This window comes from Hypanus sabinus, chromosome 4 (assembly GCF_030144855.1).
Source record: "Hypanus sabinus isolate sHypSab1 chromosome 4, sHypSab1.hap1, whole genome shotgun sequence".
Classification (NCBI taxonomy): domain Eukaryota; kingdom Metazoa; phylum Chordata; class Chondrichthyes; order Myliobatiformes; family Dasyatidae; genus Hypanus; species Hypanus sabinus.
Genome location: NC_082709.1, coordinates 38,695,756 through 38,720,012, shown reverse-complemented (window position 1 = coordinate 38,720,012; position 24,257 = coordinate 38,695,756). Strand labels below are relative to the sequence as shown.

Here is a 24,257-nt window from a genome sequence, read left to right as displayed (position 1 = left end):
AAACCCTGATCCTGGGTTTAATAAACTTCAATAGATGAGCTACTTACTCTTGTAATGGCCCTTAATTTAGAAGTGATGAAATGGAAAAGCCAGCCATATTATATGGCAGATTCTCCCTTGATTTGTTAGTGATTATCTTACTCATCAATTAAATCTTGCCCACATTTTGGTACCGTTCCACTTCCGTCCATTACCTAATTTCTCCAACACTGAGTAATGGTTTCATCCATTTCTGCCCTTAACCATTCCCTATATTTCCATGCTTTAATGTCTCTCACAAGTTTAAGTTCCATGTTTGTGCCTTCAGTCACAAAAAAGATTTCTTCCCTACAGTGCCATGTGAGACAGGCAGCTTTCTGTTTCCTTCTTGCTGACTCTTTCAAACTCCATATTTCCATTCTCTTTATTCGCCTTCCTTCTCACCTCATTTTGTGCTTTACAGTCAAAGGTCCCTTAACATTCCTTCCACTGGACTCTAATTGTCTCCATTCAGTCTTCAAACACCCCCCTATAAAGCCATTAACATACTTTCTATGCAAAGGTTCTATAAACATTATAAATCATTTTTAAAGTTAATTCTTACTACAATACATAAAATTTGTTGCCTGTCCAGATCTATTGCTTACAATAGTGATCATTGTCCACCATGTCCGACGATGATAGAAAACCTGAGCGGGAGAGCTTTTGAAGTGGAAAAGCTTTGCACTGGGGCAATTCCACTCTCTCAAACTCAGTAGTCGAGGTCCAGTGGTACAAGTGTCACAAACTGGGATCTTCCTTGGCTGCAGTGGATGATCACTGCCATGCCATTCCCTTCGCTCCCCATGGTACATTGCAGTCCCACCTTTCTAGCCATTGACTCTCACTGTAGAGCTCATCCACAGAGCCCACAATCCCTATCTCACCAGAGTATGAGGCAACTTGTTTAGCCAGCCTGTCGAAGTGGTGTACCAGCATATTAGGCTACGGTTAGGGCCACATGCAGACAGCTACTTGGGGCCATAGGTGACAGCTGAGTATCCCTTGGGGACTAAAGGAGAGAGAGCTGCCCCAGAATGGACAGGACAAGCCCCCTCATCAGAGGTATTACTCCTCCCTGGACATCCCACTTCAAAAACAGCTCTGCTTTTCCTTTCAGAATGAGTCCTAGATAGGATTTGTACATTAATAGGTTTAGAGTCGACACACCACAATAAAAAACTTTAATAAAAGTAACAAAATTCCATAAGGTGTAAAGTTAGTAAAATTAAAATGTGAGTGAAAAAATAATTTCCTCTTTAAGTAAATCTGAAATTATTCCGATACTATGAGAGAAGTTGACATTCCTTTTCCATTAATCCTTTAAAGACAACATAATGGTGATTCAGATCTTTTTTTGTATGTACTTTATATTTAGTTCCCAAAGCTCCATCTGGAGAAGAGGTTGCGTAAAAAACTCTGTGTATTCTGGAATGTACCAGTGCCATTGCACACATTACGCAGGGTTCTCTGGTAACATACAAATCATACCCTGTACATATATAAGGCAATCCATCTGCCACAGTTCCTTTGGGAATATGGTCATCTGATAAAAGCACAGGTTTGATAGTGTTGACTGCATCATCACCAATAGGTTCTGCAGAGGTAAAATAACACTTAAGGTATTTATCATGATTAAAAGCACCACCACCTTGTGCATGAGCAACCTGATCAATACACACCATAACTGCATGAAGCAAAGGATTTGGTCCATTCCTGCAGTCATGACCTACAGCGATGATCCTGTCAGACACTGGATTAACCATTACAGCACCAACTGGTTCCATCCCTAGTTCCTTTCCCACTTTTGCAGCTTCGATGGCTTTCTCCATAAAAGTCTGCATCTTTGCTTTCTCTTCACTATTAAACAGCTGGCCATGGAGGGCTTCTGTCGTTTGCTTGTTTTCATGGAATGATGTAGGCCAGTGCTGGCTTGCTACTTCAAACTGCGGTCTAGTCAATGGTTGGTGTGCTGGTATTTTGACTTGAAAAGGTTCTCCAAGACAAGTAACATCAACATTTCCTTCAGGAAAGAGATCACGGAGAGACACTTCTCCATTTAGTGCATCCATACTATTCAAGTCACTTTGTAAGCAAATGATGATTTCTAAAGGATGCTCACTTTTGTCCCTGCAAGACCGTACTCTCTTGATATGTGGAAGATTACTCAGTGGATAGATATCAGCCAGGTATTTAATAAGAGCAGATGTTCGCTTTTTATTAATAATGGAGGCTGCATATGCTTCTATAAGTTCAATCTCACCAGATTTCTCGTCTGAAAGTACAGGCATCAGCTCCCAAGTGAAAGTCTCAAATGCTTTAGTTTTTCTCTTTTTGCACAGCGGTTCCATGGTATCTTCAGCCTCAGAACTGGGGAAACAATTAATCGTTGGTTAAAGTTCAGAAGACCCGGTTATGACCTGAAACATTAACTGATTCTCGAGTCCAGCATTTTATGTTTCAAAGGCAGACACAACTCTTCAACCAATCGTCTATACCTGGAACCAATAGCATGCATGTCTGTGATATACAGACGCCCATATGCAGTCAGTGTGCAACCCGAGGTCCAGCGGAGCGTTGCATGACCTGCTCACAAGAACACGAGATACTAACCTGGGGAATACCGGCGACAATCGCTGCTCGGAGCCGGCACTCAATCGGACGCAACAATAATATTTTCTCTAAATAGTTCCTCTCCCCATTCCCACCTCGACCTTCTGCACTTCCGGTGTTCCGCCTCTAATTGCATCCCCCCTCCACTACACACTGTGCAGTCACCACCGACAGTTCCCGGGGTTCAAGGGTCCTCCCACGGGGCTGTCACCACTTTTTGTTGGGAAGTGAACGTTGTGGCTGGACTGAAATATTTTGTATATACTCGTAATTCCAGACCAAATTTTCCATATGAGCTTTTCTCTATCCTCTGTGTAGTTCGCTACTTCTTATATAACCAGATCTCATAACCTTTTTAAAAGGTGTTAAGAATATTATATTAACATCTATTAAATTTTGAAATATTTATCTAAGGAAATTATCCACACACTATTTCTGATTTTCAAAAAACAAAAACAAAAAAAAATCCAACCCATAATGGAATGAGAATTGAAAGGCTTTCAGTGGTGAGAGAAGTAGAAAATGTATTAATGTATTAAAATGTATGAAGGATATTCCCAGAATTGGTCTTAAGAATTTCTGATTTTCAAGAATTCGGCGGGTCAGAGATCTTATGTAGAAATTGTACCTGTCGAGACCCCGCACTAGGAGTGAGTCCAGAGGGAATATAGCCCGTGTAAAGAAGTGAGAGGAAGGGGTAAAACAGGAGCTGATGGAACCAATGTCTCAACCCGCACACCTTCCTCTCACTAATATATACTGGCTGTTTTCCTTCTATACTGACAATTTAATGCTACCAACTGAACCGTGGATAAAAGAGAAATATGAATATGCAGATATGACAGCTCGAAATTACGAACAATAATGCAAGTGGAAGGCGGAATGTTTCATGTGCCGGAATTACAGTTGCGCTCCTGCAGAGTGGGGAACGGCTAATTGTGACACCGTGGTGTCCTTCCTTGGGGGGGTGGCCCATCCTGGGGTGAGGTGCTGTGCTTTCCTGTTCGGCATTTCGATGAGCAGTGCACGGTGGAACTGAGGTGCAAGTAGACAGTGCGTTATACGCAGGGAATTCGCCTTAAGCGATTGCTGCTGTTGCTGCTGCTGCTCTCCATGTGGCTGGGTTCGGAAGATTTGCATTGCCATGGCAACACATTTTCTGCCAGTCCGAACCCTGAGTCGGGTCGCTGCCCGTGGCCTCCTCGGGCGGCCCAGGGTAGTGCTGGGCATAGAAACCAGCTGCGATGACACTGCCGCGGCCGTCGTGGACGAAACAGGCGGAGTCTTAGGAGAAGCCTTACACTCTCAGAAAGAAACTCACCTGAAGTAGGTATTCTAATGAAAATGTTTCACCGGTTATTAAATCCTAGAACTTACATTTGCTAAATATGTAATGCATTTATTATACATGTAATAATCAAGACCATATTTGTTGCGCCCAGTCCAATTACTTAGAAATTCAAGCTTTTGTTTTCCTGCACAGTAAATAACGCTGGAAACATTCAGCAGGCGGGGCAGTATCTATAAGAAATGCCTGACCTGAAAGTTTTTAGCATTTCCCGTTTTTGTGTTAGATTTCAACATCTGTATTTTGACAAGTATTTAATAGCTATAATATTAATCACACTGTATTTCCTTTGATACAATGACTACTGTCCATAGTGGCATTAAAATCAACCTTAATGAAGTACGTTGAGAGGTTGGTTATGGTGCAATCAGCTCCTACCTCAGAGCTGAACTGGATCCACTCTGCCGCAACAGGTTTACAGCGGATGTGATTTCTCTGGCTCGTCACATACTCCTATATTCATTGACTATATTTTGGAGTTCAACACAATCATTCCATCCAAACTCATCATCATGCTTCAAGACCTCAGCCTCTAAACTTTGACTTTCTCAGCGACAGACTTCAGGCAGTGAGGATTGGTGTCAGTGTTTCCTCCTTGCTGATCTTCAACACAGGTGCACCTCAAGACAGTGTGCTTAGCCCCCTGCTCTACTCTTTATAGCTGTGTAGCTAAGCACAGCTCCAATGCCATCTTCAAGTTCACTGACAACGCTGCTGTTGTTGGATGGTGATGAGTTGGATAGGACGCCTGCTGGAGTGGTGTTACAACAACAATCTGTCAGACTAAAGAGCTAATTGTTGACTTAAAGAAGGGAAAGGAGGGCAAACATATGCCTATCAACATTCGGGGATTGGTGATGGAAAGAGTCAGTAGCTTTATATTCTGTGTGTTAATATATTAGATAACCTGTCCTGTGCCCAGTACATTGATGCAATCATAAGGAAAGCACACCAGTGTTTTTACTTTCTTCGGAGGTTAAGGGAGTTTGGCTTGTCACCAATCTCTCTAACAAACTTCTGCGGCCGTACTATTGAACATGTCCTGACTGATTGTATTATGGTCTGTCACAGCTATTCCAATACGCAGAAATGTAAGAAGCTGCAGTCGATTTGTGTAACACATCGCGGGCATATCCCTCCCCATTTTTGGTACTATCTACACAAGGAGCTACCCCAAAAAGGCAACATCCATCATCAAAGATTCCCACCATCCAGACCATGCCAACTTCCTGTAGCTACCATTGGGCAGGAGATATGGAAACCCTGAAGTCCCATACTGCCAGTTTGAGAACAGCTGCTTCTCTTCAACCATTCAGTTCTTGAAACAACCAGGAAACCCTAATCACTACAGCTTACCAAAACTATGACCACATTTATCACTGCAATAAATGGTCTTGGATTTTCTTGTATTCTAATTGTGCTCTTTATAAATATTGTGTATAATTTATTATTCATTTATCATTTTCCATTGAGTGCAGTTCAAGTTGATGCTGCTCAAGTTGTGTTTCAATGCACTTGCACATACATGTACTTGTGCATTTGACTATAAATATGACTTTTACTTTGATATTTGTAAGACAGTGCTAAATTGCTTTAAAACAAACCAGCACTTCTCTGAAAAATAACTTCCAGGAACAAGTATGAGGAAATCTGCAGATGCTGGAAATTCAAACAACACACACAAAATGCTGGTGAAACACAGCAGGCCAGGCAGCATCTATAAGGAGAAGCAATGTCGATGTTTCGGGCCAAGACCCTTCGTCAGGACTAACTGAAAGGAGAGATACTAAAAGATTTGAAAGTAGTGGGGGCAGGGGAAAATGCGATATGATAGGAGAAGACCGGAGGGAGTGGGGTGAAGCTGAGAGCCAGAAAGGTGATTGGCAAAAGGGATACAAAGCTAGAGAAGGGAAAGGATCATGGGATGGGAGGCCTAGGGAGAAAGAAAGGGGGAGGGGGGCACCAGAGGGAAATGGAGAACAGGCAAGAGTGATGGGCAGAAAGAGAGAAAATAAAGGGGGGGGGAAGCTAAATATATCAGGGATGGGGTAAGAAGGGGAGGAGGGGCATTAACGGAAGTTAGAGAAGTCAATGTTCATGCCATCAGTTTGGAGGCTACCCAGCCGGTATATAAGGTGTTGTTCCTCCAACCTGAGTGTGGATTCATCTTGACAGTAGAACAAGAACAGGAACAAGTAACCATTTCACTCGTACTTCTGTGGCTTGTTACCTTTTAATAATTCCCTATTTCCTCAAAACAATTATTTTGAAGTGCAAATTTATATTGATATTAGGTTGTTTTATAAATAAATAAATATATATATATATACAAATTAAAACAGCTGCAACTGAATAAACTAAAAAACTGCCCATAAGGCATATGAATATGGAAATAATTCTTCATTAAAAGGAAACAGTTATATCTCTGACTATTACAGCTGGGGTCACTGATCTCCTGATGCGTTTCATGAGCAGAAGGTACACACAAAGCAGTTTTTTTTTTGTAAAATGCCAATCATTTACTTTTGGAACTGCAGCAGAGAGCTCAGTCACACGACGCGTTGGATTTAAAATACTTAGGGGTTACTACTCTGTTTATAGATAATAACTTATGTGCCAGTGACTTCTTCATCTTGTGAATAATCAAAAATGCAAACAAAATCCTTTGGGGTGTATCTTCACTATGAAAAGGAAGAATAATTTTTTGGGATATTTTTAATCAACTTTTAAATCAGACAGAATAACTGTTAGCTTTCTTTTGTTTCAGGGCAGGTGGAATAATCCCACCAGTAGCACAGAAGCTACACAGAGAGCACCTGGACAGAGTGGTGCAGGAAGCTGTAGAAAAGAGTGGCGTCTCCCTTAATGAACTAACAGCAATAGCAACCACTACAAAGCCAGGACTTGCATTAAGCCTACAAGTAGGCTTAGAGTACAGCTTGAAATTAATAGAGCAATATAAGAAACCTTTTATTCCTATTCATCATATGGAGGCCCATGCTCTGACCATTAGAATGCTGCAGTCAGTGGAATTTCCCTTCCTGGTCTTGTTGATCTCTGGTGGTCACAGTTTGCTCGCCATTGCCCGTGGAGTCGATGACTTTCTTCTTCTCGGACAGACGATGGATGAAGCCCCAGGAGACACATTTGACAAGGTGTGTACAGTGTGAAATTTTAAAATCAGCAGAAGTTTAACAATAGTCTGAAAATCTTTAAAATTTATTACTTGCCTTTAAGAATTTAAGGATCATGAACAATTCATACATTTTAAGATTCAGTTTAAAACAAATAATCAATTGATTATTATACAGAAAATGTTTTGAATTATCCAGTCAATTAGATTTGGTAAGAATGAATTTTGATTATAAAAAGAGCTGTCAGTTAATAGAATTGTGTAATTTTACATTAGAAAATGTGTACTGTGCATGAAATTTGTTAGTTTGAATGTATCGTTAGGATTTTCAATCACAATTGGCATGGTAGCAGGCTTGTTGACCCTAATGCCCACCCAATTAGTCCCAATTTCCGGTGTTTAGCTTATACTCATTCAAAGCCCACCCGGATACATATATTTATATATCAAAGCACTTCTTAGGTTAGTGGTCCCCAACCATCGATCACGAACGACTGGTCGATCTTTGAGACTTTCCCAGTAGATACCGAAAAAAATGAAAAATAAATACACAACTACTGTTGAGAGATTGTTTCCAGGTTTGCCGGGTTTTAGTTCCGTTCTTTCTGCCCAGTGCACATGTGTGTAGCTCCCCCGCCACGCACTGTACAGTGTAATTCAGCGGTCCCCAACCACCGGGCCGCAAGGAAATGATATAATTTGACGATATGAAACAATATGAGTCAGCTACACCTTTCCTCATTCCCTGTCACGCCCACTGTTGAACTTGAACGCATGCAAAGTCATTACCCGTGCGAGGTCATCATTCGCCTAAACACATTGATACCCTCGTGCCAGGGATCACTGGCTGCCTTGCGCAGCCGGTGAGAAGTGCCATTCCTACTGGCCTGGAGCGCAGACAGATGGGTGCCGCCTCTAAACCTGTTTACCATGCTGAATGCTCATGGGGAACCTGGTGCTAAAATATTCGCAGACGACCTAATTCGGGTTCAGGGTTTCGTAAGTAGCACAGCAGCTACCTCACTGCGATCTACTGGAAGTCATCCCTCGAGCCAACCTTTTGTCGGCCGATAGATCCTACAAGGGGGGCAGGAACGCGTCCTGTCACACTCCTTGGTCGCTCACTCACTCTCTCCAGACTGCGACTGTCACAGCCCTGGCACAGGAACCTCTGGCCCTGACCTTGTCCTCTCACCCCACCCACTACCAGCTGCACCTGACCAAGCCGTCTGGCAGCAGGCGGACGGGAGGCTGGAGTTTGGGCCTGGAGGCTATCTAATGAGGCAATGAAGTCCTCAAAACAGCTTCGGTACCTTGAGTCCAAGCACCCTGCACTTAAAGACAAACCTGTTGAGATTTTTCAGCAGAAAAAAAATGAGCAAGCAGGACAGAAGCTAAGTGCTGAGAGCCACATAAACTAAATTGCAGAATAGACTGGACATAAGGAACCTGCTTCAAGTATCACTGTACTCTGGTTGTGATTAAACGCCCCCTCCCCATCGGCCGGTCCGCAAGAATATTGTCAATATTAAACCGGTCCGCAGTGCAAAAAAACGGTAGTGACCCCTGGTGTACATACATTATTTATACTTCTGGGTTGCGGGGTTTTACTTCCGGTCTGTTCTGCCTGGTGCGCATGCGTGTGACTAACTGATTTAGTAGGTCGATCTTGCCTTTCACTAAGGATGAGGTAGGGGATCTTGGGCTTTAAAAGGTTGGTGACCACTATCTTGGGTGATACTATTGCACGTGCTTCAATTACTTTACCTGGCAGTTCATTCCATATCGTTTATATCCCCACATGGAAAGTTACCTCATGTCTTAAATGTTCCATGAGTTGCTGAACTAAATAGGATCTAGCTATTTAAAGTTCTTCAACACTATAAAAGAGCAGCAAGCCTAAAACTTTTAATCTAGTTGTTAGACTCATTGTAAAACAAACATTTTACTGAGATCTAAGTACAGTTAAATTTCCTGTCAATAAAAATAGGATAATATATAATAATGGTTATAAATCTGCATGACAAGGGAGAGTCCTCCTGCAGATTGATTGTTGCTGTAATTCTGAGTGAACTGTGCAAATTCCCGATGGTGACAGAATCTATGTAGTTTCATGTTAAAGGGAGGCCTGTTTAGGATTGGAGAGAGGAAGAATTTCTTTTCTACAGGGCTATGAGTCTTTTGTAATTTTCTGCCCTGGTGCACTTACTGAATCTTTATGTTTTAGAATGTGAATGAATTGTCAGTGGAACCAAGAACCAGGTTGAATTCTTTGAGGATGCAAAACGCATTGATGAAGATAGAGCAGTGAATGTAGTGGATATGAATTTCAGTAAGGTATTTAGTAAGGTTCCCCATGCAAGGCTTATTCAGAAAGTAAGAAGGCCTGGGATCCAAGGAAACCTTGTTAAATGTATCTAGAATTGGCTTGCCCACAGAAGGCAAAGGGTGGTTGTAGATGGTTCATATTCTGCATTTCTGCATGGAGGTCAGTGACCAGTGGTGTTCTGCAGCGATCTGTTTTGGGGCTCCTCCTCTTTGTGATTTTTATAAATGACTTAGATGGGGAAGTAGAAGGGTGGATTAGTAAGTTTGCTGATGTCACAAAAGTTGGGGGTGCTGTGGATAGTCTGGAGGGTTATCAGAGGTTACAGCAGGACATCAATAGGATGCAGAACTGGGCTGAGAAGTGGCAGATGGAGTTCAACCAAGATAGGGGTGAAATTATACATTTTGGTAGGTCAAATTTGAAGTCAGAATATAATATTAATGGTAAGATTGTTGGCAGTGTGGAGGATCAGAGAGATTTTGGGGTACATGTCCATTGGACACGCAAAACTGTTGCACAGGTTGACAGTGTTGTTAAGAAGGCATATGGTGTGTTGGCCTTCGTCAACCATGGGATTGAGTTCAAGAGCCGTGAGGTAATGTTACAGCTGTATAACCTTAGTTAGACCCTACTTGGAGTACCGTGTTCAATTCTGGTCACCTCACTTCAGGAAGAATGTAGATAGTATAGAGAGAGTTCAGAGGAGATTTACAAGGATGTTGCCTGGATTGGAGAGTGTGTCTTATGAAAATAGGTTGAGTGAACTTGGCCTTTTCTCCTTGGAGCGATGGAGGATGAGAGGTGAGGTATATAAGATGATGAGAGGCATTGATCGTGTGGATAGCCAGAGGCTTTTTCCCAGGCCTGAAATGGTTAATACAAGGGAGTATAATTTTAAGGTGCTTGGAAGCATGTACAGTGGGGATTCCAGAGGTAAGTTTTTCACAGAGAGAGTAGTGGGTGCATGGAATGCACTGCCAGCAGAGATGGTAGAGGCTGATACAATGGGGTCCTTTAGATAGGTACATGGAGCTTAGAAAAGTAGAGGGCTATTAGGTAGGGAAATTCTAGGCAGTTGCTAGAGTAGGTTACATGGTCAGCACAACGTTGCGTTGTAGATTGCTATGTGTTATTTAATAAGGGGATCAGGCAGAAAGGTGGACGTGTGGCCAGACCTCCTTAGTTATGATTGTATTGGTTGGAAGATCGATGCTTGAAGTAGAGCCCAGTTTTACTCCATTTTTTTATGTTCTTAAGTAAACACATGTTTTTCCTGTCATCCAATCTTCTCTCACTCACTGTAGGCATGGCATATATAAGAATTTACAATGGGGAAAAATTAGGTCTTTTGTCTGAGATATTGATGTCCTAAAAATGTGTTAGAGGGGGTGGAAGATATATTAGAAGTTTAAGGCAGAAGGAAAACACACAAAAATAATCAATGAAAATCAACTTTGTGTCCTGCTGCATCAGAGTTTGTGGGTGAGGTTTTCCAGATATTTTAGCAGGAAGTTCACATATAGCTAGTGTAGGCTTTTCTAGCAAAGAGCTGATGTGCATTTCTTAAATAGTGAGGAAATGTAAGTAAACTTGTTTGTTGAGTTGCAGTTGTGCTTCAGTGATTTTCTACACTGGGTGTTAGTAATCTATTTTTGAAGTGAAATTATTTTTTTAATTATCAGTAACCTCTATAAATACTTAAATGTTTTCAACCATTTCTAAATGTTTCTACTCATTAGAAATGTTTAGAGATTATTCAAAGGTCTTTTGACATAGTAGGTGAAAACACTTTCTGCTGATAGCCAATTTAAAACATGATGCTGTTTCTTTTTAGGTTGCAAGAAGACTGTCACTGAGAAATCACCCAGCGTGCTGTACCATGAGTGGGGGTGAAGCCATTGAATACTTGGCCAGAAGTGGGAATCGATCGCACATTGAATTAACACAGCCTATGAGGCATCACCTAGACTGTGACTTTTCCTTCTCTGGTCTGCGCAATCATGTCAATCAAATAATTACAAAAAAGGAAAAGGAAGAAGGTTAATTGGTCTTTTATATTTTTACTTAATGTGGCTCCGTTCTGGTTCACTGCAGTCCTCTCTTGTGTATTGTAAGTTAGGTATATTTCTCAAGCAGGTATCCAGGATGGACAGTTCCTCTCGTGTGCGAATGACATTGCTGCTGCTGTTCAACATACAGTGGCAGTTCACTTGGCAAAGCGTACACATCGAGCCATTCTCTTCTGTAAGAAGGAAGACTTCTTGCCTCAATCAAACCCAACCTTGGTTAGTATCTCATTCTGTACCTAAACTATGTGTTGAGCAAGGTGGCAGGAGATGATCAAATATTGATTGCTGCTAAAATGGAGCACTGATGGTGGAAGGAAGATCTCTGGAAAAGCAAATACACACTAACTGGAATTTACAATGAATACATTGCACAGTAAAAATAAAACCAACAGTCCCTGTAATGTGCAGATACACAGGGACCCCCACCCCCCTTTCCGCTTGTGTGTCTCTGCTGAGCCTTGTGGCATGTTAGTTGATTCTCATGTAAACTTCCTATTTTGTTTAGTTATGAGAATCTTTTGTGGCTCTGTTGGAAAATGTTGATGAACTGAATCACTTCACTGTTAGATGGAGAGTCATCTAGTCTGCTATTTATATCTGTTGGCGGCTAGTTTGATCCGAGCATTTTGTTCCCTCTACTTTCTAAAAGTTGATGACCAACTCCACTTGAAGGGCTAATGAAGGGCAAAAATAGCCTTTCTTTATCACAGAATGATTGACTAATGTGACCTAAACAGTTGGCTGGGGGGGGCTGCAAATTGGATTCCCAAGGAAACGTAACAGATTTGCAGGTACTTGAATATGTTGGTTTCTTACTGGTTTTATATTCATTAATTTGCAGCGCAATTTGAAGAGATTGGGAAGGATATATCTGTGCACTCTGCAGGGTTACTAATAAAAACAGTATTGTGTTTTTATTCATTGACCTTCTCCCACAGAAGGCAGCAGAAAGAGAGCCTCGTGATTTTGTACACCTCTATAAAGTCACAAAAAAAACATGGGGACCTTGATCAACTGGGTAAGTGGGCTGAGGAATAGCAAATGGTGTTCGATCCAGATAAGTGTGAGGTGCTGCATTTTGAGAAGTCAAACTAACAGAGGAGATTCCAGTGAACAGTAGGGCCTGGGGAGGATTGTAGAACAGAGGAACCTAGGAGGACAAGTGCATAATTTCCTGAATGTAGTGTCACAGATAGACAGGTAGTGAAGAAGGTGTTTGGCACACTGGCCTTCCTCAGTCTGGAGACTGACTGCAGGAGTTGAAACATCAGGCTGCACTGAGAGCGTTGGTGACCCTGTTGAGGAAAGCTGTAATTAAGCTGGAAAGAATGCAAAGTAGAATGTTGCCAGGATTCTAGGATCGAAGTTAGAGGGAGAAGTTGGTTAGGCTAGGAGTTTATACATTAGAGCTTAGGAGGCCGAGCAGTGACCTTATGCAGGTGTATAAAATCATGAGGGACATAGATGGGGTGAGTGTACCCAGTCTTTGTCCATAGGGAAGGGATTTCCAGCATCTGCAAAACCTCTTGTGTTCAGAAATTAAGAGGCAAAGGGTTAAGGTGAGCAAGGAAAGATTTAAAAGGGACCTGAGGAGCAATGTCTTCATCAGCGGGTGGTACATATATAGAATGAGCTACCAGAGTAAGTGGTTGAAACAGGTGCAATAATTCAGACGGGTACATTGGTAGGAAAAATTTAGAGGGATATGAGCCAAATATGGGCAAATGGGATTAGCTTAGATGGGCATCTTAATCAGTATGGACAGTTTGGGCTGCAGGACCTGTTCCATGCTACATTACCCTATAACTCTTGCTAAATAATTAACATCTTTTTTTTTACTTAAGTAATAACTATTGGCATGTATTCCTTTCTTTACTTCAGGTGGTGTCAGGTGGCGTGGCCAGCAATAAATACATCATAAAAGTTCTGCAGATAGTAGCTGAAGCATGTGGGTTCTCACTGAATTGTCCTCCTCCAAAACTCTGCACAGACAATGGCATCATGATTGCATGGTAAGAGGGATATTAACAGTGCTTTTCTTAATTTGAAGTGTTATTTCAAGCAAAATTAGCCCCAAATCTTTCACCATTTAAATAAAAATCTGTTCTTCTATTTTCCCTTCCAAAGAGGATGATCTCACATTTACCAGTGTTGTACTCCATTTGCTAGACCCTTGACTGTTCATTCCACTTATCTATATCTCTCTGTAGACTCTCCTTATCCTCTACACAACTTGCTTCTTCACTCAATTTAGTATCATCACACACTTAGTCCCCTCTTCCAAATTGTTAATGCATATTATGAACAGTGATAGGCCCAGCACTGATCCCTGCAGCATCCATTCTTACTACTGACTGCCAAACATCCATTTGCCCCAACTCTCTGCCTTCTTTTGGTTAGCCAATAATCCACCATGTTAATTCATACTCCCAATTCCTTGCATCGTTATGTTATGGATAAGTCTTATATGCATCACATCATCAAATGCCTTCTAGAAATCCAAGTATACAACATCCACCTGTCTCCATTTATCCACTGAGCTCATTATACTCTCACTGAGGTCCAGAAAGTTTTTCAAACACAACCTGCCCTTCATGAATACATGCTGTGTCTGTCCGATCAAAGCACTACCATCCAGATGTCTTGCTATACCTTCCTTAACAATACCCTCAAGCATTTTCCCAATCACAGGTATTAAGCTAACTGGCATAAAGTTACTGTCTTTTGCCTGCACCCCTTTTTAAACAGTGCTGTGATACTCAGTGCCTTCCAATTAACCAAGACCTGCCAAGAGTACAAAGAATTTTGATAAATTATCATAAATGTATCTACTATAACTTCCAGCATTTTTGTTAGTACCCTCAATACATCTCATCAGGCCAGGAGACCTGTCTATCTTTAGGCCCTTTAGTCTCCTCTTCCAACTTCTTTAGTGACAGCGATTGTGCTGAGATCCCCACTTCCCATCATATCCATAACGTCTCTCTTTGGCATATACGACTTATTCTGCAACATGACTTTCAATATCATGATTAAAAACTTACTCTATCACATTCTCATGATTAGTCTCAGCAGTGCCTTTGACCTTCAGTGTATTGTACAATTCTTTCATCATTGCACCCCACACTCAGGTACTGAGTATAAGATTCAATTATGTGATTTGGCAGTTTAAACATTTTGTCCTGTTACTTGAACTTTACTGCATAGATTACTATTTACTTCCCACTTAGATCATTTTAATTCCACATCATTCACCTTGTGTAATGGGAACTTATAAATGCAGAATGGATAGACTTCTTCCTTTGTGTTTCCATTATTTTTAATTCAATATTCATTGATTATTAGCTGCCCATTTCCTGATATTAAAGCAGGTTCTAAGAATGTTTGTCATTTATCAGGTGACATACAGCAGTTAAAATGATATCTGCCATCAGATATCTAAACTGTCCTTGAGTCCATGAACATTACCTTGATTTTTTGTCTTTTGCACTATTGCTTTATTTTTGTAACTTAAAGTAATATTTATGTCTTGCACTGTACCGTTGCCACAAAACAACAAATTTCAATGTATATATCAATGATAATAACACTGATTTGATGTATATGTGCACAATATGTTTGTTTTTTAGGAATGGTATTGAGCGACTTAGAGCAGGAATTGGTGTTTTGCAGAATCCAAAAGCAGTTCGTTATGAGCCAAAGTAAGTAACAGATTTTTAGTTTTTCTTAAAAATCAGATTAATTAGCTTTGAGTATGTATAGATTTTAATTTTTTACTTGTGCTTTTTAAGAATAATGTTCAAACCTATGGAAGACCATAGGAAGAATAGGAAGAACATTTTTAAAGAGAGCAGATTAAAACAAGAATACACTGTTGTTAACTTAATGTTTCTCTTTTTGTTTTGTAGAGCCCCTCTCGGAATTAGTTTATCAGAACAAGTCAAGAAAGCAGCATTGAAAGTCCCTCGTTTGAAACTGAAGATATAATTAATAAAATGGGACTCCACTGTGTGGTTGGCTTTTTAAGAATTAACTCTAATGAGCCTGATTTTTTAATGAAGTGTGTACAAATTAGATGCTGCCAATTATTAAAATGTCTCCTGAAGAAGAGGCAGACAGAGGAAAAGATGGACGGGCAACATTAAAGAATGGACAGGGAAAACATTTGCAGTGACCCAGGCTCTGGCACACAACCGTGACAGATGGAACAGACTGGTGCAAAGCTTATCATGAAAGTACCCCGACAACTCCACCAGGAGTTAAGGGTGCAAGGTCAAGATCATATTAAAATGTGTACGGTATATTTGAAATGATAAACATCTAATGAGTTTAATTGAATGGGTGAAATTCTGATCTGAAGGATCTGCAAAGTTACGACCATTCAAAAGGATCAATGATGCCAATCAAAATCAGAAAATGTATGATCTTTCCATGGTTTAATAAAGTATTTTAATGCCTTTTCTTTTTTTATTGGATTATATAAATCCACTAATTTGATATGCTAGATTGAGTCTTGTTCTTTCCGGATTTATGAATCCAAACTACATTGAGAAGAACATTATTCATTCAGAAATCAGAACAAACATTTTACTTAAAATAAATATTTATTAGCTATGTAGAGGAGAGGTAAGTAGTCTGCATTGTCCATAATTCCTCTTGTATCCAAAAATTCAAAGATTCACCATTTCCTGAGTGAAGGTATTGCTGCTGACCTCAGCCTTAAATAACCTTCATTTCATGTGAGACTATTATCCCTGGTTCAGGACTCCTTAGCCAGGAGAACCTTCTTTCCTGTATCCTCCCTGATGAGACTGGTAAGGATATTCTTAAGTTCAATCAGATCTTGACTTGGTCGAATAAATTCCAGAAAATAAATGCATCTTTTCTGTTCAGGGATGATTATTAATTTTTTTCTGTAATTTCCATTTGTAAAATAATGTGGATTGGTTAAAAAAGATCTTGTAAAGTATTCCTTAAAAATTCCTGGTTACATTCTTAATATCTTGAGCCATCTAAAACAATTATAATATCAGCCGCAAATATCTCAGACCGGTCTGTATATAAATTATGTTTTGTACTCCCCTTTATTACATGATGGTAATTGCTCTGATCTTTGAATGCCATTTCTCAAGCTAAAAGATCAATAGATGGTAAACAAATTTGAATAAAATGCTGGCTGCACATTGAGGTAAATATTCTTTTTGGTCAAAGCATGATAAATTTAAGGTGGGGGCAAATTGCAATTACAAGCTCATATTGCTCATGTTTTGACTCTCCGTTCTTATTGAGAGTGAAGTAATCATAGGGTTACATTGCAGGGAAGTAGGCCCTTTGACCCAACCCATCCATGCTGACCAAGATGCCTGCCTGTCCCATTTACCCACATTTAGTCCTTTTCCTTCTAAAATGCTCCTATCTACATGCTGACTGCACTTGCCCCTACCACTTCCTCTGGCACCTGCTGTTTGGTGGTGTTCTATTAGGACAGTTGGTTGTACTTCTGTTTTTCACTAATATGAGTAATCTGGAATCTGAAAATCATGAATTTACTTACCTTACATATTCATAGTGCATCTAATGCATTAACACAAAGAAATATGCAGATTTGAAGATGGTGTCAAATTGGAGACTTGAAACTGAAAGGTGGCAAAATAGAAGACTAATTTTTTTAATGGGCATTACTTGATTATTGAGTGAACTGACACATTTTAATAGAAACATTAAGGTGCCTTTAGGTGGATGGTTCTAAACTGGAGAAGGGGTAAAACCTACAGGGATCTAACACAATGACAAGGCTGTTAAGTAAAATATATGCAGGTATAGTACTGTATATCGTCTCTGCTTATCGGTTCTAATAAAATTGACAAGCAGAGAAGATATATTGTACTAAATCTGTGTATATTTGTTAGACCAAACAATGTACAGTCCGAAGCCAGTTAAAGATACTAGATACAAAGATAAAGCATTAAGTTAGTTTTTTCAACCTATTTTAGACAGACAGACATACTTTATTGATCCCGAGGGAAATTGGGTTTCGTTACAGCTGCACCAACCAAGATATAAATAGATATGTTCTTTTAATCTAGAAAAGAGAAAGTTTGGGTGACATTGGAAATATTTTTAAAATATTTTAAGTAGTATTTGGTGAAGCAATTGTCTAGAAAGGGAGAATCAATTATATGCTGGAAAATACATAACTACAACAAAAACACAATGAACCTAGTTGAGGATTGAGGAGAAACTTATTTATCCAGAATATCTGAATGTAATTCCCTATCACAAACAATGGCTATCTTAGTTGGCCTAGATGTTTCAAGAGGATACTTGATGGTAGATCAGAAAGGAAAAGTGTGACAAAGGACTGGTACCAGTTGAGCTAAATTATGATTTTCTATCCTGCACAATGTTTGTAATGTCATGCTTGTGTTTTTAGATACTTGGCAAGTAACTTTTAAATTAAAAAATAAATTAGTCATTCAATTGTTAAAATACTCTAGCTAAATTTTCTCAATCCTTTTTAATTTCATTGATAATGAAATTATCATTACTAATTTAGCATTACTAAAGGTATTTCCATTTTATACCTTGACTATGAAGGAAGATAGTATTTCCTGTTACTATGAGAAGTTGTGAAAATACTTTGACTCTGCTAACTGTAAATTAACTGGCTGTCTTCATGACACACTGGTAAAACAGAACTGAGGTTCTTACATGTTGTGTTATCCCAGGAATTACCATCTACCAGACACATTTGTGGTGTGGCATTTTATTTGCTGCAGCATTACCATTTCAGAGAAGACAACAGAAATTCATAACAGTACCATCACTCTGCCTGATATTTACCTCAGTTAGAAAGTAAAAGAAAATTGAACATCAATATTTATATTCTAAAGCAAGAAATATATTGCCTGGTCAGAGTTTCAGTGAGAATTCCTTCGATTTCATTTTGAACATGAATGGATTTTGTTGCAGAACCATGAGTAATATCTTATTCTGAGATTCACTGGTCACGGCTGTTTCATGTGGGAGTAGAAAGCCAAAGCTTTCTTCTTTGCACGTGGACATGTGGTTATTTTTGTTCGCTCTGATTAAAACAAGAAGATACATTAATTAAATAATTTAGAACTTGCCTTCATATGGCTGTCATTCAAAGAGTAAAGAGAATATATATTTAATATTGGTTGAGAGAAACATTAAAAAAAATCTGGTAGATATAGAATTGATTTAAGTGTTGAAATTCTTTGTTCTTTGATTTTGAGGTTAATTGACATTGTCATAAGGTTTGGTGAAATATTTCATTCTTGGAACAATGCTTCCAATAATAAAGTCTCAGTGGTTACTGTGGACTGTGTGCTTTGATACTGAGCTTAAATTCTGACTGAAGAGGAGAGAAGCTTTTAAAAAGAGTTAATTTGATACAAGTTCCTTGGTGTAACTTTGATTTCAATATCTTTCCACCCAACCATTTGTGGATAGTTTAATTAACGTTTCATGAAATGTTTGTCCTTCAATTTTTTTCTCAATGGTGATAAAATTATTGATTCATAATTATATAATTTATAAACTTGGAACAAATTTGGTCCTTTGATTTAAATGGAGGTGTGAATAACATTATAGAAGTTACCACTGAATTGAAGAATACAGATAGGATTTACCTTTCTCTTCTGCTCTGACCACAACCAGTTGTCCTTCAATTAATTGCAATCTGGAATTTAAAAAAAAACAGCATATCAGGAGCTCACTAATCCTAGTGAAGCTGTTTTTAAGAACAGCTGCTCAATTTTTAATCTTTCTCAACAACATAATGTTATACCTCTCTGATGGCAAGCCAACTAATTTTTGCACATTGAATTCATCTATAAACTCTTGGCAGATTTTGCCATCGGGACTTATGTTAGATATTAAAAGGTCAAATAATTCTGGATGATTCCTGCATTCCACCAATAGACGACGATGAGCAGCTCGATTAAAACTCAAGTATCCTAAGGCTGTAGCACAAGACTCACGGACCTGAAACAACCAAACATTTATATTAAAGCTTATCAAAGTGAAAGACAATGTAAACATAACTTTAAAAAAATCTATTAATAGCTGATCATACTGCATCTGAAAAGGAAGGGGAAAGCTGGAGATACTGATGCAGGTTCATAGCAAGAACTGGATGAAAAGTCACTGGTCACGATATGGTAGGCTGCAACAAGTGAATGTGAGGAAGGAGCAGGAAGATGGATCAAGTAGCAGGAAGTAGATTCATATTTTGGGAGCAAGAATAGTAAGCCAGAAGTTGTGCATGAGCTGTAGGCCACGGAGTGGTACATAGTGACTCGAGATAGAGGCATTGCCAAGTAAGTTTCTTTGACTGACATGAAACAGGTTCCAGTTATCAGACCCCATAATCTGAAACCTGCTCAGGTAGATATCTTTAAATTATGCTGAAGAAAACTGAATACCAATTTCTGCTTGAATGCCAACTTCTGCCATGCCTCCTAACAGTCACACACGTGTGTAATCCAAAACCTAGAAGCACGTACCTGTGCTCTTTTGAATTAATGCATCAGATACACAGAGAATATATGAAGAAATTAAGCCCATGATTTTCCTTTGCAAATAATTGCTCATTGAATTGAAACACACATACTAAACCATACAACTGTACAAACCAATATTTTGGGCAACTATTGAAAGTTAAAAGTATTACTAATGAATAGAGAATTCAAGAGAAACCATTCTGATTATGATATAAATGTAGGTTATACATTACTGGGTAAACAGGTTGGGAGATTTAGGGAAAATCTAGATAGGTGCAGGAGAGAGAAGTGAATAGAAAATAAAGAGCAAACGAAAAAATTGCAGATGCTGGAAATCCAAGCAACACATACAAAATGCTGGAGGGACTCAGCAGGTCAGGCAGCATCTATGGAAAAAAGTACAGCTGACGTTTTGGCCTGAAACATCAAATGTACTTTTTACCATAGGTGCAGCCTGGCCTACTGAGTTTCTCCAACATTTTGTGTGTGTTGTTCAGAAAATAAAGAACGTGCAGAGTGTGTGAAGAAAGATGTGTGAACTGCATTGTAAGTTGGTATGAAGGGTGTTCTGTGTTGGTTTAAGAAGGCAGAGTGTTGGACTTTAGGATGTAGGTAGAATTATTTAGGGTACAATGAAAAGAGTTCCCATTGAGCATATAAAATGGCAAGTGCTGTGTATAAAGATGGACCAATAGATGTACTGCACTTAGATTTCCAGAAGGTATTTAATAATATGCTGCATCAAAGAATACTGGGAAAAATAAATGTTTTTCATATGGGTTATAACATGTTTGTGATATGAGATAGCTGTGGATCAAAGAGTGGCTGGCTGACAGAAAGCAGGAAAGGCTTAAAATGGTGTTTCTCTGGTAGATAGGTAAGTGTTAGGTAAGAGAGTAGTTCTAGGTCCTTAACTTTTATAATTTATATAGATGATTTGAATGAAAGCAAAAAATGGATTGTTTCTAAATTTGTTGATACAAATATAGATAAGAAAATAAGTTGTGAAGAGGGGGTAAGGAGACAGAAGAATGTATATTGGTTAGCTGAAGCAAACAACTGACAAATAAATGTAGGAAAATGTGAAATACTTTATTTTGGCAGGGAAGAAACAAAATAAAAGAAGCTAAATTGTGAGAAATAACAAAGCTCTGAGATGCTGGCATATCAAATTTGCAGAAGATATATATGCAGTTATAGGAAATAATTTGGAAAGCTATCAGCATGTTACTGTTTATTGCAAGGGGAATTGAATAAAATAAACTTTGGATGTTTTGCTTTAGTTGTATTTTCCAGACAGACATTCATGACTCTGTATGAGTCATAGAGTCAGAGACAGGGAACAGACCTTTTATCCCACAAAATCCATATTGACCACCCATTTAAATTAATCCTACATTAGGACTAACTGAAAGGAAAGATAGTAAGAGATTTGAAAGTAGTGAGGGGAGGGAGAAATGTGAAATGATAGGAGAAGACCGGAGGGGTGGGATGAAGCTAAGAGCTGGAAAGGTGATTGGCAAAAGTGACACAGAGCTAGAGACAGGAAAGGATCATGGGAAGGGAGGCCTCCGGAGAAAGAAAGGGGGGAGGAAGCACCAGAAGGAGATGGAGAACAGGCAAACAACTAAGTATGTCAGGTAAGGGCTAAGAAGGGGAGGAGGGGCATTAACGGAAGTTAGAGAAGTCAATGTTCATGCCATCAGGTTGGAGGCTACCCAGCTGGTATATAAGGTGTTGTTCCTCCAACCTGAGTGTGGCTTCATCTTGACAGTAGAGGAGGCCATGGATAGACATATCAGAATGGGAATGGGATGTGGAATTAAAATGCGTGGCCACTGGGAGATCCTGCTTTTTCTGGCGGACTGAGCGTAGGTGTTGAGCGAAACGGTCTCCCAGTCTGCGTCGGGTCACACCAATATATAAAAGGCCACACCGGGAGCACCGGACGCAGTATACCACACCAGCCGACTCACAGGTGAAGTGTCACCTCACCTGGAAGGACTGTCTGGGGCCCTGAATGGTGGTGAGGGAGGAAGTGTAAGGGCAGGTGTAGCACTTGTTCCGCTTACAAGGATAAGTGCCAGGAGGGAGATCGGTGGGAAGGGATGGGGAAGAAGAGTGGACAAGGGAGTCGCATAGGGAGTGATCCTTGCGAAAAGCAGAAGGGGGGAGGGAAAGATGTGCTTGGTAGTGGGATCCCATTGGAGGTGGCAGAAGTTACGGAGAATTATACGTTGGGAATGGGAGAGACTACAGACTCTCAGAGCTACCTGGACTATTCCTCTTCCCACCCTGTCTCTTGCAAAAATGCTATCCCCTTCTCACAATTCCTCTGTCTCCGCTGCATCTACTCTCAGGATGAGGCTTTTCATTCCATGACGAAGGCAATGTCTTCCTTTTTTAAAGAAAGGGGCTTCCCTTCTTCCACCATCAACTCTGCCCTAAAAAGCATCTCTCCCATTTCCCGCACATCTCCCCTCACCCCATCCGCCCGCCACCACACTCGGGATAGGGTTCCCCTTGTCCTCACCTATCACCTCACCAGCCTCCAGGTTCAATGTATAACTCTCCATAACTTCCGCCACCTCCAACGGGATCCCACTACCAAGCACATCTTTCCCTCCCCCCTTTTTTCTGCTTTCTGCAGGGATCACTCCCTACACGACTCCCTTGTCCATTCGTCCCGCCCATCCCTTCTCACCGATCTCCCTCCTGGCACTTATCCTTGCAAGCGGAACAAGTACTACATATGCCCTTACACTTCCTCCCTCACCACCATTCAGGGCCCCAGACAGTCCCTCCAGGTGAGGCGACACTTCACTTGTGAGTCAGCTGGTCTGGTATACTGTGTCCGGTGCTCCTGGTGTGGCCTTTTATATATTGGTGAGACCCGACGCAGACTGGGAGACAGTGTCGCTGAACACCTACGCTCGGTCTGCCAGAGAAAGCAGGATCTCCCAATGGCCACACATTTTAATTCCACATCCCATTCCCATTCTGATATGTCTATCCATGGCCTCCTCTACCATCAAAATGAATCCAAACTCAGGTTGAAAGAACAACACCTTATATACCGGCTGGGTAGCCTCCAACCTGATGGCATGAACATTGACTTCTCTAACTTCCATTAATGCCCCTCCTCTCCTTCTTACCCCATCCCTGACATACTTAGTTGTTTGCCTGTTCTCCATCTCCCTCTGGTGCTTCCCCCCCTGCCCCTTTCTTTCTCCTGAGGCCTCCCATCCCATGATCCTTTCCCTTCTCCAGCTCTGTATCACTTTCGCCAATCACCTTTCCAGCTCTTAGCTTCACCCCACCCCCTCCGGTCTTCTCCTATCATTTCGCATTTCTCCCTCCCATCACTACTTTCAAATCTCTTACTACCTTACCTTTCAGTTAATCCTGACGAAGGGTTTTGGCCGGAAACATCGACAATGCTTCTCCTTATAGATGCTGCCTGGCCTGTTGTGTTCCATCATCATTTTGTGTGTTTTGTTTGAATTTCCAGCATCTACAGATTTCCTCATGTTTAACCCTACATTAATCGCTTTCTTTTTCTCCCCCACAATTTCATTATCTCATCATGACTTGTATCCACTATGGATTTGTGGATTCAGAGGTGGCTGAAAATACCACTGTAAGAGCTGCGATTGCTTCCACCAATTGAGTACAAAATGTTGTAGATGTTAGGTGTGGTTGGCATCATACAGGAAGAATGTTGCCAGGATTGGAGGCTTTGAGTTACAAAAAGGTACTGGATAGGCTGAGACTGCTTTCCCTGGAGGGAGGAAGCTGAAGAATGACCTTATAGAGTTTATAAAATTATGAAGATCATCTATAGGGCAGATAGTCAGTCATTGCCTTTTTCCCTGGGTAGAGGAGTCTAAACCCATAGGACATAGATTTAAAGTGAAAGGGGAACGTTTAAATAGGGCCCTGAGGGGCAATTTTTTTTACACAGGGGGTAGTGGGCATATGGAATGAGCTATGAGAGGAAGTGGTAGAAGCAGCTACAATTACAAAATTCAAAAGACATTTGTAAAGGTAAAGGGATAAGAGTCAAACGCAGTCAAATGGGACTAGCTCAAGAAGGTACGTAGATTGGCATGTCTGTTGAACTGCTAAATAACACTATGACTCTATTCCCTATAAACATAAGGGTCATTGCTGCCTGAAAGAAAATATGCTTTGTGTTTGAAGTCTTGATCTTCAAATA

At 40.3% G+C, this 24,257-nt stretch overlaps 4 protein-coding genes across 5 annotated transcripts in view; 1 reads left to right on the top strand and 3 right to left on the bottom strand.

The window, feature by feature from the left end:
- Window positions 1-2,739, bottom strand: part of pms1 (PMS1 homolog 1, mismatch repair system component) — a 141,923-nt gene extending 139,184 nt beyond the window's left edge. Inside the window, exon 1 of the mRNA XM_059966867.1 lies at window positions 2,632-2,739. The gene's annotated coding sequence lies outside the window, so the exon portion shown is untranslated. The remainder of the gene's footprint in view (window positions 1-2,631) is intronic.
- Window positions 1,188-2,752, bottom strand: adat3 (adenosine deaminase tRNA specific 3). Its single transcript, XM_059966869.1, has 2 exons — window positions 2,632-2,752; window positions 1,188-2,388 (listed from the first exon to the last, which is right to left on the bottom strand). The coding sequence occupies exon 2, from the start codon at window positions 2,367-2,369 to the stop codon at window positions 1,305-1,307; it is 1,065 nt and encodes a 354-aa protein (XP_059822852.1). The 5' UTR covers window positions 2,370-2,388; window positions 2,632-2,752; the 3' UTR covers window positions 1,188-1,304.
- Window positions 2,753-3,578: 826 nt separating this feature from the next.
- On the top strand, window positions 3,579-16,007 carry osgepl1 (O-sialoglycoprotein endopeptidase-like 1). Of its 2 annotated transcripts, none has more exons than XM_059966865.1 (7): window positions 3,579-3,957; window positions 6,747-7,134; window positions 11,276-11,480; window positions 11,578-11,726; window positions 13,392-13,522; window positions 15,140-15,211; window positions 15,419-16,007. In XM_059966865.1, the coding sequence occupies exons 1-7, from the start codon at window positions 3,776-3,778 to the stop codon at window positions 15,495-15,497; spliced, it is 1,206 nt and encodes a 401-aa protein (XP_059822848.1). In that variant the 5' UTR covers window positions 3,579-3,775; the 3' UTR covers window positions 15,498-16,007. The 2 variants fall into 2 exon arrangements, with proteins under 2 accessions (XP_059822848.1, XP_059822846.1); XM_059966863.1 differs by having other exon boundaries at window positions 11,575-11,726.
- Window positions 16,008-18,517: 2,510 nt separating this feature from the next.
- Window positions 18,518-24,257, bottom strand: part of ankar (ankyrin and armadillo repeat containing) — an 82,901-nt gene continuing 77,161 nt past the window's right edge. The window contains exons 21-23 of the mRNA XM_059969049.1: window positions 19,324-19,520; window positions 19,166-19,215; window positions 18,518-18,594 (exon numbers count right to left, since the gene is read on the bottom strand). Of these exons, the coding sequence (XP_059825032.1) occupies window positions 18,518-18,594; window positions 19,166-19,215; window positions 19,324-19,520 (324 nt within the window). The remainder of the gene's footprint in view (window positions 18,595-19,165; window positions 19,216-19,323; window positions 19,521-24,257) is intronic.